Source organism: Myodes glareolus, chromosome 6 (genome assembly GCF_982192425.1).
Source record: "Myodes glareolus chromosome 6, mMyoGla1.1, whole genome shotgun sequence".
Classification (NCBI taxonomy): Eukaryota; Metazoa; Chordata; class Mammalia; order Rodentia; family Cricetidae; genus Myodes; species Myodes glareolus.
This window is the reverse complement of record NC_142031.1, coordinates 86,610,213-86,628,136: the sequence shown is the minus strand read 5'-3', so window position 1 is coordinate 86,628,136 and position 17,924 is coordinate 86,610,213. Positions and strand designations below refer to the sequence as shown.

General features: G+C 46.2%; 1 protein-coding gene across 7 annotated transcripts in view; it reads left to right on the top strand.

Moving 5' to 3' along the window:
• Mta3 (metastasis associated 1 family member 3) overlaps window positions 1-17,924 on the top strand; it is a 119,299-nt gene that overhangs the window by 92,260 nt on the left and 9,115 nt on the right. For 4 of the 7 annotated variants that reach the window (XM_087907304.1, XM_087907303.1, XM_087907307.1 and 1 more), the window contains exons 15-16: window positions 3,503-3,589; window positions 6,962-7,108. In XM_087907304.1, the coding sequence (XP_087763430.1) occupies window positions 3,503-3,589; window positions 6,962-7,108 (234 nt within the window). Of the gene's footprint in view, window positions 1-3,502; window positions 3,590-6,961; window positions 7,117-7,585; window positions 7,703-7,825; window positions 7,956-17,924 lie in introns of those variants that run through there. The other 3 variants (XM_087907308.1, XM_087907305.1, XM_087907309.1) reach the window with 3 other exon arrangements.

The window sequence follows — 17,924 nt, the reverse complement described above, 5'->3', positions numbered from 1 at the left end:
CTGGCCCTTATTTTTTTTTTTAAGTTATGCATTGGTTCCAAATCACATAACCTTTTTTCCATCTTGATATATGTTCTTCAGAGGCAGCCTCTGTCATCATGCATTTTGAATTTTAATATCTATTATCTAGTTGCCTTCCTAAAACCCAGTTTATACTCTCAACCACTGTCTTGAGTGGATGAATGCCCAACTCTCAAGAGTGATGGCAGAGATGTTACCCATCTTTGATGCCCTTAGCCAGGTAATGGATGAGGCATAGTTACTAGCTTTTGCATTGCTAGTGGCATAGAAAATCACTGCAAGAATTGGAAGGCAGTGTGTATTTCTTGTCAACTGTTTTTGCCCTTTTCTGTGCTATGTTAGACGTCTTCCTGATCCATGGAAACTTTTATCTTAGCAAGGTTACAAGGTTACTTCTAGATCTGTTACAGATACCTTCCTCCCATTTTGTCTTTGACCTTTGTGTTGTATTTTCCAAACATCGTGTGTGTGTGTGTGTGTGTGTGTGTGTGTGAGAGAGAGAGAGAGAGAGAGAGAGAGAGAGAGAGAGAGACAAGGAGACAGGGTCTCTCTGTAGATCAGGCTGACCTTGAACACACAAAGATCTGCCTTCTACCTGCAAAGGGCTGGGATTAAAGTCCCACCATACACAGCTAAATGTTTCCGTCAAAATTGGTTACAGAACCTGAGTCTTATGTTTAAACAAATTCTCTTGGTAATTTTGTTCGACAGAGATCTGGAAAATCCACATCAATGTATTTTTATGAATTTTATGGTGTGTGTGTGTGTGTGTGTGTGTGTGTGTGTGTGTGTGGTTACTAGTGTGGAGAGTGAGGTGTGGGCGCACATGTGCCAGAACATACCTGTGGAGGTCATAGGACAGTCTTCAGCTGTCAGCCCTTACCTGTCTCATTTGAGACAGCATTTCATAAACCAGGCTAGCTGTCCTTTGAGCTGCCAGACACTCCCCTGCCTTTATCTCCCATCTTCCCCTGGGGGCATGCTTGAATTCCAGACTCCAAATTTCAGGTTGTCCTACTTGTGACCCAAGCACTTTTACCCACTGAGCCATCTTCCCAGCTCTTGTTTGTGTGTCTGATTCATCTGCTTTGCAGTCTTTTTATTTTATAATCTCACTCCACCCTCAGTACTTCCAAAACAATAGAGAAAGGGTCAGAAACTGGCAGGAAAGTATGACTTTTCTTACATGTTTACCTCAAAGAAATGTAGGCCCTGCTGTAGGAAGCTGAAGAGATGAGCCTAGTGCCCCGTCAGTGACCGTGAGATTCTGCCTTCCATTCTGGGCAGCTTTGATTCCCTCTGGCCTCTGTGGGCAGCCCTAGCTGCTTCTCTTATCCACACTCTTGTGATGCCCATCTCTGTTGAACTAGAGGTGGTGAGGAATTCGGGCATCAAGACAGACAAGTGGCACCAAGTGTGGCGTCACCTGGCCGGTAGACCAGGATTACAGCAATGTGGCTCAGATAATCCGGTTTGTGAACATTCCAGAATGTGTTTTTGCTACCGAATGGCTACCCTTTTTCTTATGTTAGAGCAAGGCTAGGGCCGTCTTAGCCCGGTTTATCCTAATTTCTTTATAATTGACTGATAACTGCCAACACCAACAACTTCCTTTAAAATAGGCTTATTAGTGAAATATGGATCCTGCTAGAGAGCTTTGATCTCAAGAGGGAACTTGTAAATTTTCCCGGTGGAAGCCACATAATTGGTGCTACCAGTGTGAGAAACTAGAGGCAACTTGCTGTGGTTCAAAGTGAACCTCATGGGTACCGTGCTGATGACCGTCTTTGAAGCATTTGCTGGCTCTCATCAAAGTGATAGTAATGTCCTGGTGTTGTCAGCTGTAGCCACGGGGACAGTTTCCCTGGTGGTGGTGCAGACTGAAGGGTAAAGTTCATCTTGTCCCTAGGACAAAGAAGAGTGCCTTTGTCCAAAACGCTGATGAATTTACCAAGCTGATTCTCTCGGGCTACTTGAGTTAATGGAGAAGAAAACAAAAAACAAAAACATTTCCTCTTATCTCTTTTCCAAACATGCCTAGAATTTTAGGTAAAGTTGTCATAAGAAGAAGGAACTTTAGTGTAAATGTTTAGTGGTTTGACCATTGTTTGATCCGTACAGGGTTTGGACTTCTTCTGATCTTTCTTTAGGTTGTATTTCTAAATACGCTTGTTAATCATGTGCTTAATTCTGCCTTTATCATCATTATTATTCAGGGACAGGTGAAAAACTTCACAATTTAGCAATTCTCCCAAAGGTGATCAACTGAGTGGCGAGGGAAATATGGGATCATTTATAGTTGCCAGTCGTTATGTAATAGGCAAACAGGGCTTGGGGCGCTGACTCAAACTCCTGGTGTTTCCAAGCTACCTGCAGCATGTGCTTTGTCTATTTTAATGTTTTTTAAAATGCTATTTCCACCATCTGTTTAATAGTTTTTAAAAACATTTCCTTGATGAGAAAGGGCTACTGCTCCTGACAAAGTCAGTCTTTAAGTTGTTTAAGGTTCCACACTGAGTCGTGTGTGTTGACAGTAAATGCAGAGACCTGTGGATGCCAAAGGCAACTTCTGTATGTGTGCCTGGGAGTGATCCCAGCAGGATCAGAAAACCCGGAGAACATGTTTGCCATACATTTGGAGATGGGGCAAAGCATAATCATAATAGTTAAAGCCACCAAGATGCTTTGTGAACGGCTGGTTTTTTCAAGATTTCATCCACGTTTTCTTTTGTCCCTTCAGCTATGTTGACCTCAGTTCTTTGGCGTGGTAGTGTTTCGCTGACTCTATCCTAACGACAGCTCTTTTAGAGTATGGTGTTTGTGCTGTATGCCTTACTTCCTTTCCTGAAACATCTTATGGTAGGGCTATGAGGGGACGAAAACTTAGTGCCCAGTGTCCGCCCTCACAGTGTGGCTGTCGGATCAACATAGGAACCTTTAAAACCTCAGCCCAAGTATCATTGTATGAAATGAAGAACAGAACAGTGATAGAACCAAATGGCTCTGCCAGGCTGCCGTCTAGTAGAATTGAGTTTTGTCAGAATAGGTCAGAAGGGCCCACTCCAGCTAACATGGGTGGTGGCTGTGTTGCATTGCCAGCTGTTGTTTGTCATTTTGTGGTTTTCTCAAGCCAAATAAATCTTACATTAGACTTGGTCTCACCTTGAGTGTACTGTGACTATTTTTCTACCATAATGTAAAAATGTCACCACTCAAAGGGGGGCCTGTTTCTATCACTTTTCAGGTGAGCACACATGGTGTGAGAGACCCACGCTCACATGACATTATTGTGAGTGTCGCTGTGAGTCCCTGGCTCAGTACAGGGATCCAAAGCTCATACCCTTTTCTCTAGGCCGAGGAAGTAGGGGGATGTGGCGGGTGTTCTGTGTTTGTTTCTACCTGCACCTTTCATTTCTGTGGGGTGTGGTAAAGCGAGAAGAAGCCACCTCACTTGTTGTCCCGTGTTTCTTTCTCTCCTCAGATGCAGACAGGCATGCCGAACTTTCTGGAAGCCCACTGAAAGGCAAAAGCACTAGGAAACCTTTGTCGTGTATCATTGGGTATTTAGGTGGGTATCTGCTAACACAGGAAGACCTCGAGAGACATCTTTACCTGTTGTAGGCATCTCTCCGCTCCAAATGCGCACCCGGACTGCATTCAGGGCCTCATGTGGGTAAAATCGGGTGCTTTATACATATAGTTTTATTTTGGACTAGAAGCTTATTATCAATGAATGGAGTTAAGTATATATGCTTTACTTCTTCTAATTGTTTGTTGAATTGAAATTTGTATTAACTGTTATAGACACGGTCTAAGAAAAGAGAAAAAGTCACATATGGTGGCTTCTGCCTATAATTCTAGCATTTGGGAGATTGGGGCAGAGGATTATTGTAAATTCAAGAACAGCTTGGCACCTAGCATAAGCCTGTCTGAAAACAAGAACAAAAACAAGGAAACTAACAAATAAGGGAGGGAGTATTTCAAAATTATTCAATAATACAGGATAAACATCCTAAACATTTTAATTTTTATTTAGATCCCTATACTATCTCTAACATACCTTTCCCTTTAAATAGAGGATTGTTTTAAAAACTGAATTAAATTGATTTTCAGTTTACTTTAAGAAAAAAACCAGTCAGTCACAATGACTCATACCTGTAATCCCAGCACTCAACAGAGACATGAGCTCAAGGCCGCCTGTGCTACCTAGCAAGACCCTGTCTCAAGAACCCAAAGCAGCAAGAGTGGTGGCATATGGCTGTATCTTAGCGCTCTGAAAGCAGAGACAAGAGGACCAGGAGTTGCAGGTCCACCTTGGCTAAATAATGAGTTCAGGACCCATTTGGGCTACACTAGATCCTGCCTCGAAACAAAACCCAAAAGCAAACGCCCTCCTTCAAAAACGAAAGGCAAACCCACAGAAAACCACAGTAACAAAACAGCCTGCACCCCATAAAGTCGAAGTGTGTAGCTCACTGGTAGAACATGTGCCAAGAATGCACAGTGTCCTGGGTTTGCATCCCAGTGCCTCAGAAACATGAACGTTGTGGCTTTGATGCCCTGACTGTACTGGAATTGAAGCATTTCTGTTGTTTTCTGGTATCTATCAGATACCAGGCCCTGTGACTCGGAAATCTTTAAAGATTATGGTTCTATTTACATGTTGAAATATATATAGTATATAATAAATATAGCTAAGAATAGTGTTAAGAATTACTAAGCAATAACATTTTCCTAAAGTTTTAAGATAAGATAAATGGAGTAGAAAATAATGAGCTTCCTTTCTGAAGTAAGAACACATGTTTCGAGATTCCAGTATTTCTTTTTCATTTTCTCATTAAAGGTGAAATACTCTGAGGTCCATTGAACCTTATTTTGCCGTCAGGAAGTCTTATGTGTTTGAAGTATTCAGACTTCAGGCATCTAATCTTTGAAAAATCAAAGGGTGCCCTTGAACTGGGCTGTGCTGTCTGATGGGAAGCCCACAGCTCCATCCTTGATGTTACTCGGCCACCTCAGCTCTTGTTTTAGATCTCAAAGGTTAAAGAGTTGGAAGTATCAGCTTCGTAGTGAGTACAAGCCAGCCTGGCTTACACAAGACCCTGCCTAAATAAAATAAAATAACCATGGAATACCTGTCTAGTTCTCGCACTAGGGAGGGTTAGGAGTTCAAGGTCAGCCTCAGCTGCAGGAGTTCTGGTCTCCAAACACGTTACAGAAGAAAAGCAAGGCTTGTTTTCTCGTCTTCCCGCGCATCACATGGTTATCAGCACGTGCTGGGTAATGGTGCTTGAAGGGGCTGTTATAGTCTCTTCCGGGACCAGCCCCTGGGAGCCCCTTCCCACCTGGCAAGGAAAGAGTTAAGTACTGCAGGGTAGACCGCCTTCTGTGCCTTTCTCCTGTGGGCAAACTTACCCCTCTCCCTACCAGATAAGTCCCAACTGTTCCTCCACCCTCACCAACTGAGCCGAGCCCCATCTCTGTATGTGCTGTATTCCAGATGCTGTAGAATATAATTTGGGGGACACCAAATAAATAAAACCTTGCCTTCAAAACTTTTAGTTAGGTGGGGAAAGCACACAGCAAAATCAATCAAACAAAGCATTAGATGTGATAAATTAGAGACTTTAATGCACTGGGCGCATGGAGGGAGGATTTGTGTGTAGGGGGGGGGTGAGGGGATCGGGGAATTGAGCCCAGGCCTCCACGCATGACAGGCAAGTGCTGTGCCCCCGCCCTGGGCATGGTTATCTCTGGCGAGTGCTAGGTTTGCCTTCTTGGAAGCAGTAGTAGTTTATCTTAGCCTTGAAAATTTTGTAGGTTTTGAATGGATGAAAAAAAAAATAGGAACAATAGTCTCACACCTCACAAGGTTGAAAGAACTAGAGAGACAAAGGCTTCAGTGCACCCAAGGTTAAGGGAATTCATTGTCTCCCTCAGGGTGAAGTAAGGCTGGTGAGCCATCGGTACCCTGTTGGAAGACAGTGTTAGTTTCGGATGGTACTGCCAAGCCATACCTAAAATTTGACAATTGTAAGATTTTGATTAGACCTAGTCGTATAGTTGTTCTAACAGTCTGAGTAACTTCCTACATTTCTGTAAATCTGGCTGTTTTGGCCCTCACATTGAACAGGCGAGAGGACAGGCTGGTTTGAGTGTAGTTGATGTGCTAGGTAACAACTCTGAGGACCAGCAAACGGGTGAAGCTTTGGAGCAGGGGTATTCATACTAACAATGGCCGGAGGTCTTTAAATCACTTCCCGTGGTACTGCAGTTTCTGCATGTCTGTGGAGAGAACAGGTGGGCTCTGCGGCACACAGTAAAGACCCTTAACCAAGCACCGTGAACACATTACAGCGTTGTGACATGGCCTGGGTCAAAGTGTGCCATCTATGGTTTAACTGTGGTGTTTGACCTTCGGTTTCAAATTTCATCCCTTATGGAAATGTTCTGGCTTAAGGGTATTCAGGGCTGGTCCCAGACCTGCTGACTGCACAGCCAGAGGAGGAATCTGATTTCTAGAACGCTCACACACCAGATGGGCCTGCATGTTCCTGGTGGACAGAGCGCGGGGGTGGGGCTTTCTGAGGCTGCCCCTGCAGTTGATCTTCAGATTTCTGATGTGCTGAGGAGCCAGGTGCTATATTCCCTTAGCAAATCTCACGCTTGCAAGTGACCTTCAGAAGTGGGCTTTTCTGTTTGTCTTCACAACCCAAGTGAGGCTCAGAGCCCCAGCCAGCAGGGGAGGAGCCGGTTCCCTTGATAAGCAGAGCCATGGTAACAACACTTGAAGCTACCTCATTATGCAAGTGCATGGCTGGCTCCTAAGGAAGGACTCTCAGCTCATTAAGAAAGATGTATGCCTATTAGCTGGCGTTAGAGTCCATACAGATTTCCAATACCATGTTCTGAGCTGATCAGCCTTTTTCCCCCCTGTCAGAGATCCATCCTGCAAAGAAACCTAATGTAATTCGATCTCCACCGAGCCTGCAAACTCCAACCACCAAGCGGATGCTCACCACTCCGAATCACACGTCTCTGAGCATTCTGGGGAAAAGAAACTACAGTCATCACAATGGCCTGGATGGTACGTAAACCTGGGGACTCCTGCTCTGACCGGCCAGGACCACTCTGCCCTTCCCTGCTAGTGGGTGTCCTCAGCTAATGTGGTGGCTTATGCTTGTAACCCCAGCACTCTAGAGATGGAGGCAGGAGAACCATGCATTAAAGGCCACTTCCAGCTACCAAATGAGTTTGAGGCTAGCTAGCCTGGGCTAGGTGAGCTCCTGCTCCCCCCACCCCCACTCCCCCTACACACAAAAGAAATAAAAATCCCCAAATAGATCCCACACCAAGACTGGTATAAATGTATGAGCTGGTAAGGGGGAGCTGCCATGGGCAGTGAGACGCTGCTTATTATAAACTCCACTTCCCTGGGAGATGCCTGTGCACACGTCTGTTAGGAGCACAGTTTGGAGGGAATCTGTCCTTAGCAGTTGCTCCTGCTGAGGAATCTTCTTGCTGCTGTGCAGGCTCACAGCTCAGTTATGGTTTCCTTGCCTAGGAAGGATCCTTTTGCCCTGTATCAAGCCGTCAGCCTGCTCCCGGGCTCCTTCAGTATTCTGTGATCACATTGGATTTGGCGTTTGTCCCTGAGTTCTCTCACCTTATCATTATTTTAATTGCCCAAGAGTGCTACAAATCATGAAAGGAATTGCCTGAATGATACCCTAAATACAGAAATAATTTGTTTGAAATGGAAAACCTGAGAAATATCGCCTCTTACCCAAAGCACTTCTCTTAGGCTCGGTCGTGTAACGACTCCTCAGGTGGAATTGAATTATCTCGCCATTTGGACCCTAACCACCGCGGTAATAAATCAGCCAGGCGGCATATATTGTTCATTTCAGTCGTCCTGGAGTTTGAAGCTGTCATTATTGTTTAAGCGTTGGCATTTATTTATGAGTAAATCTCTCCCCAGGCTTTCCATGCCTTATGGACTCCGCATTCTTCAGTGACAGTAAATTACTTATAACAAGGCCCTAGAGCGAGGATATGGAATAGGCCTTCTAATAATAATTTCCCGTGGCTGACTCTCGTTTACTGTGACGTTTGATGGCCATAATCGTGCCAAAATGGGTGAAATAGTGAAGGTGAGGAGTTCAGTTTGCATACATAAAGTACAGTGTGTTATAAATGTGGCCATCAAGAGTCTGGGTTACACAAACACTGTCATAGTAGTAAGAACATTGGCTCCTTGTCCCCTGTGTGCCTGATATGGAGACAATAGAAGACCAAGGAAAGTCTCTGTCAAAATGGAGAAATTGGATTTCATTCCAGCCCTTTCTTACCCACAGCTGAGGGTAGAATATTGACTCTTTCTTTTTCATCTGATCATATCCTTTGCTTTTCATGACTCTACAGTCCTACCTCAGAAACAAAAAGTGGTTGAGATTTCTCCTCCTCTCCCTCTTTTTTGAGATGGGCTGGTCTCAGACTTATGTAGTTGAAGACAAACTTGAACTTCTGCTCTTCTGACTTTCCCTCCCAGATGCTGGAATTACAGGTGTGTGCCATAATGCCCATTTTATGTGGCGCTAAGAGTCCAACCCCGGGCTCCATATCACTAACTACTTAGTTTAGTCACCTTCCACACTGCGGTGACAAAAAGACCTAACGAGAGGCAGCTGAAGGACTGGTGAGGCGGCTCAGTCAGCGCAGTGCTCACCACACAGGTACGAGAACCTGTGCTGAAGCCAGGCCTCACGTCTTGTGTCCGCAGCTCTAGTGCAGGGCTGGTGAGCTGGTGTGTGTGTAGACAAGTGGATCCCTAATGCTCAGTGACCAGTCAATTTAGCTGAACCTGTGATCTTCAGGTTCAATGAGAGACCGTGTCTCAAAATAAAGCAAGGTGGAGAGCAATAGGGAAGACTTCCACACACGTGTGCACAAGCGTGCACATACCTACCACAGCCACACACACGTGGTACACATACCCACACGAACATAAACACCTACCACACACACATACACATGTGCACATACCCATATAAACATATACACCTAACACACACACACACACACATTTTTTAAAGAAGGAACTTAAAGAAGGGAGGTTTTGTTTTGGTTCACAACTCTAGGGCATGTAGTCTGTCATGATAAGGAAGGCATGGTAGCAGGAATGGGTGGCAACTGGTCACATTGCACCAGCAGCCAGGAAACAGTGACCTAAAATGGGGCCGTGTTGTAAAATCTCAAGGTCCACCCCCAGTGACCTACTTCCTCCAGGGCCACTACGTGGGAACCGAGTGTTCCCATGAACCTGTGGGGGACAGTTCACGTTCAGACCACAGCAGCAGGCAAGCACTTCGTCTGTCCTTCCAGTCACCAATGTTGGAATACCCACTTTAGGAAGTCTTCCTTTGCTCCTCTGTGGCCATTCGGGAGCCAGGTCCGGCCCTGTATCGCAGCTGTGGTGGTCTTTTCAGCCCCTGATGCTCACTGTCGTGGGTCACTGTCTCTTTGGAGCTTTACCTGTGGTAGTCCCTCTCTGGAGTGGTTTGTCCCATTTCTCTCTGAATGAATGCCATTGCAGGGCCACTGCTTCTGTGCTCTGGAGAGGAACGTGGGCACAACACGGTGAGTTCTCGATGCCATACTGACCGGGCCAGCACCTTGCTGGGAAAAGACATCTGCCTCATTCTCCAAAGACACTCAGTTATTGAAACTCTTCTTCCTTCAAAACTCTTTGATCTGCTGTCACAGCTTGGAAAGGAGGCCTGTGACAGTGTGCCTTTGTGGTGGGCTAAAGTCACCCATATCTTCTCATTCAGTTAATACAAGAAGATTTTGGGGGTGGGGATTGCCAGGGAATTTGTTTTGCATACCATTGTAGGTATGTGCTTAGCCCAGTGCCAGGCACTCGGGTGTGCAATATAAATTATACAAAGGAAAATGGACCTAGGGGAGCAGATTGTAGTTTCCCCAGGTACCAGATATGGTGGGCAACACAGACGGACTCCAGCTCAGCTACTTTCAGAGTCAGCTCTAGTGATTGCCAGAGCAAGCAGAGTGTGTGCTGGTGCACACCCAGCACTCAGGACGAAGAGGTGGGAGGGCTCTTCAGCTGTAGACCTGCCTGGGTTACATACCAGACTCTATCTTAAAGCAGAAGGGGCTGGAGAGACAGCTCAGTGGTTAGCACATACGCCTCTTGCAGAAGGTGCAGCACCCATGCCGGGGGCTCGCAACAACCTCAACCTCCAGCTTCCTCTTCTGCCCCCCACCGTCACTGCAGCCATGTGCATGTAGCCTCTCTCACACACATACTTAAAAACTTAAATGCTTCTTTATATTTTTGGTTGTGAGCTCAGCCTTTCTTTAATGGCTGAGCCTCCTCTCCAGCCCTAAGATTTTTTTTAAAGCAATATGGATAAATACAGAAACTCTATAAGCTATTTTAACAGCTAATTTAACTTTTTATGAAGTCGATAGAACAACACAGAACAGATCGACTATCTTGGTGGGATACAGGAAACAGGTGTGTTTATTCTTGGGTTGAGAGGGCTCAAGAAAGAGGAATTATCCCAATTTAGAAGCTTAAGATAATTCCAGGCATTGGTGTGCACCCCTTTAATCCCAGCACTGAGGAGGCAGGCGTAACTCTTGGGTTTAAGGCCAGCCTGATCTACATAGTGAGTTCCAGGACAGCCAGGGCTATACAGAGAAACCCTGTCTTGAAAAAAAAAAAAAAGGAGGAGGAGGAGGAGGAGGAAGAGGAATAAACAGCAGCCCAAGAGATCCCCACAGCGCTGCTTGGGGAGCACTGCAGGAGCCTCTGGGGGTGAGGAGGTGGCCTCTCTCAGGATGTGATGGATCTAGGTTTGGGACTGGAACTGCTCCCAAATCTGCCTGGGTGTGGCTGATTTGAACAGGAAGGAGCCTTGTGGCTCTCTAGCATCCCCTTCTGGGAGAAGAGGGAACCAGTGGCAAATGAAATTTTTTTTTTAGAGACCTGGTCTCAAGTGTCAGAAAGCCGTGAGAATGTTGGGAGTGGAACCAAGAAACCAGACCGTTACAGAAATAAATGCCCAGTGGACCCTACACTGGAAACAACCACCCTGTTTCTTATTCTCTCAGGACACGGGTCCTGACTAACTCAGCGCTGGAAAGTATGTGGTCAGTGTTGAGTTCTCAGGGCGTAGTCAGCATTCAGAGTAGTTACAGGCTCATGGGAAAGACTTGCCCTGTGTGCTCCAATAATGAAATCAGTTAGCACAGCTACTTCATTAGCAGAGCACACTGTTGAGGGTGTTGATAGACGGAACTAATTTGGCTGGAAACAAGCTGCGGCTGCTGATGTTTCCTCCTCCCAACCCCCCCATCTCTCTCCTCCCACCCTTGCCTTTCCATCTCATTCTTTCCTTTTAGCAGAAGAAAGTTGTTTAGCTTATGATTCCATGGGCTCCAGAGTCCATGTCCCGAAGTCCTGTAGTTCTGTTGCGAAGTTGGAACATCATGGTAGCAGAACATGGTGGCATTGTTCACCTCAGTGGTAGACGGCAAGCAAAGGTGCATTTCCGGTTCCTGGTGGTGGAAACTCTCAATATTTGCAGGGCTCTTTTTAAAAAATGAATTTTCTTTGAGACACCAGACTTCCCTCAAACTCCATCTGTAGCTAAGGACCCCCTTGAATGTGTGGTCATCCTGCATCCACCTCCTGAGTGCGGGAGTGTGTCCAGCACTGGGGACCCAACCCAGGCCTTTGTGCATGCTGGGGAAGCAGTCTAGCAGCTAAGCCACATCCCTACACCATTCCATCCCTCCAAAACAGTTTCTTACTTCTTTCCTGAGAGTCACTGTCTTTTACCTGTCCCCAGTGCGGACTAGGGACAGAGGGCAAGCATGCAGGTGTTCAGTTAAGCCAGCCCTAAGGCGCTGGAATGCACACAGCCTGTCCCCACCCTGTGGGACTAACCCTGCCAGTAAAGATGGACTCACGTATCGAAGCCTCAGTCCAAGGAGCAGGAATGGCATAGTTAACTTGAAAATCATACACCTGCAGGTGCCTTATTCGTGTGGTCTGTGCCGTGCCCTGGACCGTCACACCCATTTTCTGTCGCACATAGTGGTGCTCTGATGTCATTGGCGTTGTTGGCAGACAGAACCTGCCACATGGGACCCACTCAGAGAATGTCAAGTACTCAGGGATAGGCCCTTTAAGGGAAGCTCTCTGTGTCTCTCTGGGAGCCCGAGAGAGGGCAAGAGGGGAGATGAGGCAGTGGAGACAGGCAGCCAAGTGTTTGCAGGAGCTGAACTCAAACTCAGACTTCTCTAATGGCTCCCATGAGGCCTTGGGCGACTCGCTTGGCCTCTCTGCACCTGTTTCTTCTCTGACTCTGTAACGTGAGGATCACATTTGCCTTGCAGAACTATTCCCATGATTAAATTTTTCACGCTTTGTGTCACTTCACCATCCCCACACTTTATGATGTAAGTGATTTTTTGATTGGTTGGTTGGTTGGTTTAGTTTTTGAACTAGAGTTTCACTGTGTAGCCTTGGCTGCTCTGGAACTTGATTTGTAGACCAGACTGGGCTCGAACTCACGGAGATTCGCCTGCCTCTGCCTCCCGAGTACTGGAATTAAAGGCATGCACCACCACTGCCCCACTTATGATGTAAATGTGAAATTTGCATTTTTGTAGTGGAAAAAATTGAACGGCTCAGAGAGGTTAAGTGATTTGCCCAAGGTTACATTGTTAACAAGTAGCTGCAGTGGAATTTGAACTCCCAGTTTACGTTGTCCTCCAGATGAATAGGAACCCTAGGGTGTATTGTGTGAGGCATGTTCATGGGAGATGTTGATGTTTCCTGGGTGTAAGACATGAGGGTCTCTTGGCAAAAACACAGGAAAATATAGTAGGTATTGGTATCTTGTGGTTTTGTTCCATTTGCTTTTTGCTCAGACTATAAAGTAAATGTCTACCAAAGCCCGTTCTCTCTATCTCTACTCGCCAGAGCCTCCCCGTCCGTAACTTGCCCCCAGTAGCATTCCTATTCCTGTGTCCAGAAGGGACAGGGGAAAAAGAAAAGGAGGTGCAATGTGTTTAAATTAAACCGGATACCTCCCTGCAGCCTCTGCCCTATAGTTGGTGTTGAGTAGTGTTCAGGTTCTGTCTCCAGGACTGGGGCTGCAGCTCAGTGGGTAGGAATGCTAGCCCTGCATGTGTAACAGTCTGTGTTTGATCTCCAGAACCTACTTTTTCTAAAAGGGGTGGAGAGAACTGGGTATGCTAGTGCCCGCCTTGATCCCAGCACTTAGGAGACAGAGGCAGGCAGATCCCTGAGTTCAAGGCCAGCCTGGTCTACAGAGTGATTTCCAAGACAGCCAGGACTATACAGAGAAACAGTGTGAAAACCAAAAATGGGTGGATGGGGAGGAGGACATGCTGGGTAGAAGGCTCAACAGTTAAAAGCACTGGCCACTCTTCCTGAGGAAGAGCTTTGGGTTTTGATTACCAGAACCTTTATGGCAGTTCACAACCATCTTTAAGTCCAGTTTCAGGGGATCACATGACCTTCTCCAAGGACATCAGACACTTTTGTGGTACACAGACATACATGTAGATAAAACATTCATAAACATAAAAAAGTAAATAAATAATTTTTAATACACCCACTCATAATCCCAGCTCAAGGGAGGTCAATCCTTTGGGCTCCCTGATCTACTTGCTCCAGGGCACCGCCTCAAAAATAAATAAATATTAAAAAGGTGAGTGGCACCTAAGGAGTGACCCAAGGTAGACTTCTGATCTACACGTATGCACTTGTATACACGCACACACATACACATACAGGGGGTGGGGAGGGAGATTAGCTTCCAGTGGGTGTGGTGGTGCGCACCTCTAATCCCAGCACTTGGGAAGTGAAGCTGGAGGATCAGGCCTTCCTTTGCCTAGTAGCAAGTTTGAGGACAGCCTGAGCTACATGAGATCCTATCACAAGAAAAGAAGGAGAAAGACTTGGAAAATTGCTATTAAAGTTTTATTTGAAAAATGAAAGCTAAGATATCAGCCAGTTTTGTAGTCTTGTGAATTATATATCATGTATAAATTAAATGTCAGCTTGTTCCTTATAGCTATATCTCTTTTTTTTATTCATAGACTATTTCATCCATGCATTTAATAAATTTGGGTCATCTTCGCTACCACCCTTTCCCCTTCCCACTGAATCCCCTCCTCCCAACTTGTTCCCCTCCTACTTTTTTGTCTTCTGTATTTTTGTGACCCAGTGAGTTTAATTATCCAGGCTCGCAAGAGCATGCACGGGGGAGTATTTACTGGAAGATGGTCTCCTCTTGTACAGGTAACCTCACTTACTTTGAGTTCATGAGTGTAGTGGCCATGTCTTGCCCTAGCTACATACATACATACATACATACACACACACACACACACACACACACACACACACACGCACGCACTCATATTTTTCCCACTGCTCGGAACTGAACCTGGGGCACTGCACATACTACACAAGTGATCTACCACTGAATTACATGCCCAGCTATCTTTATTTCTTACCCCAAAGTGTGGTCCCCCTACCATGGCTCCGTGGCCACTCACAGTGCTTTCTTTTTACAGGCCCAGCTCCTGAGGAAGCAGAGATAGATAGTTGTTATGTTCCGTGTATATTTGCACATGAGGGGGTGTGGCATCTACAGAGAAATTGCCTTTGATTAATTAATTCTAGGGATCAACAAAGATGGGAATTAAGTTTCTGGAGAGGGCCTGCTCGCTTGTAGGCTTGTATAATTAGAAACCTACAGCAGAGGGTGGAACATCAAGATCTTCAGACGGCAGTGTTTTTCACAGTGAAGACTAAATCTAAAAAATAAAAACCCCGGAAAGAAGAGAGCAGATGGACCGAGTAAGCCTCTCAACCTCCCCTGACCTCCTGGGAAGACGCTGTCCCCTCCCACCCGTGTCAGCTGCTTGGACTTTGGCTGGTCCAGTGGCCTTTTGTTCTAGCACTGTGATTGCATGCTATGGCTCCATCCTCATCGCATGGGGACCTGGAGGAAACTCCTACTATGGAACGATACTGACCATGGGCACAGCTGGAGGCGCCCTAACCTCTGTCTAGGACGGCATGGTTACTGTCTTAGGGGTACTGAGCAAGACTCGTGTGTTGAGGAAACCAAAGCAGTAGGTCCCAAAGAGATATGAAATGGAACCAGAGTAGCTGGGCAGGCAAAGTGATGAATTGTGTAATCGCCCCCTTTTTAATTCTCTCTCCTGCTTATTTGCCCTGAGGCATACTGCTACACTCTAGATTGTTCTTTGTCTTCCCAATTGAGTGATGTCACTTCTCGATTGAACTCTCCCTTGGAGAAGGTAGCGACTTGGGATGGCTCTCCAAGCATAATATTATGATCTGGGATGTGAAGAGTGTCCTTTCCATGGCTTCAACAAGTCCAACTGTTGGCATCCCAGCTCTGGAAAAGGGTGGTGGCGAGAGCCACAGTACGAGCATTGGAGCTCTGGGACTGCATCTGCTGTCTTCACAAATGCCAATAAAAATAGGCCGCCAGGGACTGCGGATGGCACGCCCAGGCATGCTTGGGCCCTGGCTGCCTTCTGTCAGCAATTTTATGTCATTTCCAAAGACCACAGTTTGCTTTTTGAATGTTCTAAAACATTACTTAAAGAAGAAAGTAAAGTGTCTTTAGATTCACTTCTGGTCTTCTAGTCTCAGGTGTAGTGTCAAATATAATGTGGCTAAATATATAGTCTAAATACTGTATTTAAAAGACATTGTTTGGGGCTGGGGATGTTGCTGAGTTGGTTGAGTGCCTGCAGACCCCGGAGTTAATCCCTGCCACTACACAGGTTGATTGTGGTGGCACATGTCTGTAATCCTGGCACGGGGGAGATAGAGGCAATGTAGAGGTCAGACTGAACAACTAGGAGTTTGGGGAATGTGGAATGGTGGTAGATCACTTGCCTACCTGTAGCGTCCATACTACTATGTGTACTACAGTCCTGTAGCGCCTGTACTGCGTGTACTACAGTACTGTGCCTGTAGCGTACCGCCTGCACTACAGACGTTTTCATGAGTCAGGCAAGGGCCTGGAGATTGAAAGACACACACACAGACAGAGACATGGGTCATCCTTGAAACAAGAATACCCAGAGTGTCCCTTTATTGTGTTCCAGGGCAGCTTATATTGGGTCTTCCCTGACCAATGGCCACGCCCTAGCTCTCGGGATCCTTCAGCTGCTAGCTGCTAGAAACCACTCCCCTGCCATCCGGATCTCAAGCTAATAGCAGCTGCTCGCATAAGTTGCTCAGAACAGCTGCAAGCACAGGAAAACAAAGCAAAGGGTCATAGAAAATTCAGGGCCTGGGGGTCCACAGTCCCCAACACCTACTGTGCACATGGCCCCAGGTCCCAGCTCCAGCAGGGCACATACGGAAAACAAAGAACAAAGGGTCATCTGGCCAGGGTTTATTAAAGGTGAAGCAGTATGGTGTAGTTCCTAGTATATTGAGAGGGCTTGAAGGCTACTGGATCATTATCTGAGGATCATGGATGTGTCCTCAGGCTATGAAGGCACAGGGGTAGGGATTATATAAGAAGATAGACCCAAGAGCACTAGGCATGATTAGTCAGCAGCCTGGGATTTTAGAATATCTGGAAGGATCCCAGATTGGCCATCCCTGTGCTTGAGTTTGCTGAGAGCACACTGTCTCCCAAAGAACACGTGTCTGTCTCTGGAGCGTGTTCCCAAGAGACTAATTTGGAGCCCTCAGTGTGGGGGTCCTGGGAGAGTGACAGATGTGAGGGCCCATGCTGACTTCTTCCTTCACAGGTCATTACCAAAGCCTTTACACTCAATCTGTCCCTGGATTTCTCCATCTTGGTAACCCATAGAGGTGACCTTCCTGGAGGAAACCTCTGGCTAGAGTGCTGAGTGCTGAGAAGGCAAAGACAGGGAAGGGATTTGGTTTTCAAAGGTTTATCTAGGTTAGTCTCACCATCAATGACAAGGCACAGATGTCTAAACAGCCCTCTGGATATCAGTACTGCACCATATTTGGTTTTAAAAATATTTTATTGTTCTTCTTGTTGTTGTTGTTGTTTTAAGACAGGCTCTCTTTATGTAGTCCTGGAATTCGATATGTAGACCAGGCTGGCCTCAAACTCAGAGATCCACCCAAATCTGCCTCCCACATGCTGGGATTAAAGGTTTGCACCACTGCGACTGACTTATTAATTGTTTATGTGCATGGCTGTTTTACTTGCATGTGCGTATGTGCACTGCAAGTGTTCATGGTGTCCAGGGAGACCAAAAGAGGGTGACAAATTCTCTTAGGACTGGAATTACAGGTGGGTGTAGGTGCTGGGAACATAACCAGGGTCTGTCAAACAGCAGTATTTGTGGGGTATTTTTCAACCTCTCAGTATTGAACGTGGATGTCTCGGTAAGTAAACCCCAACCCTAGAAACCAACGTGTAAAGGTTCCCAGGCTCCAGCAAGGAAATGGGGAAAATCTGCCTTAGTCTCTTTTTCTGTTGCTTCAGTAAAATGCATGACAAAGAAAACTTAAGGTAGAAAAGGTTTATTTGGCTCACAGTTTCAGGGTACAGTGCACCATAGTGAGGGGGTCAAAGCAGCAAGAGCTGGAAGCAGCTGGTCACATGAGATCTAGAAGCAGGAAGAAGACAGAGTGAACACAAACACTCAGTCTCTGACCAGGGAATGATGCCGCCCACAGTGGGCAGATCTCACCTCAGTTGACATGATCAAGATAATCTCCGACATGCCCCTGCCTGGAGGCCCTCCAACTTCTGGAAGACTGTCTCGGCTTAACTTTCTGATCAGATTTATCTTTCTCC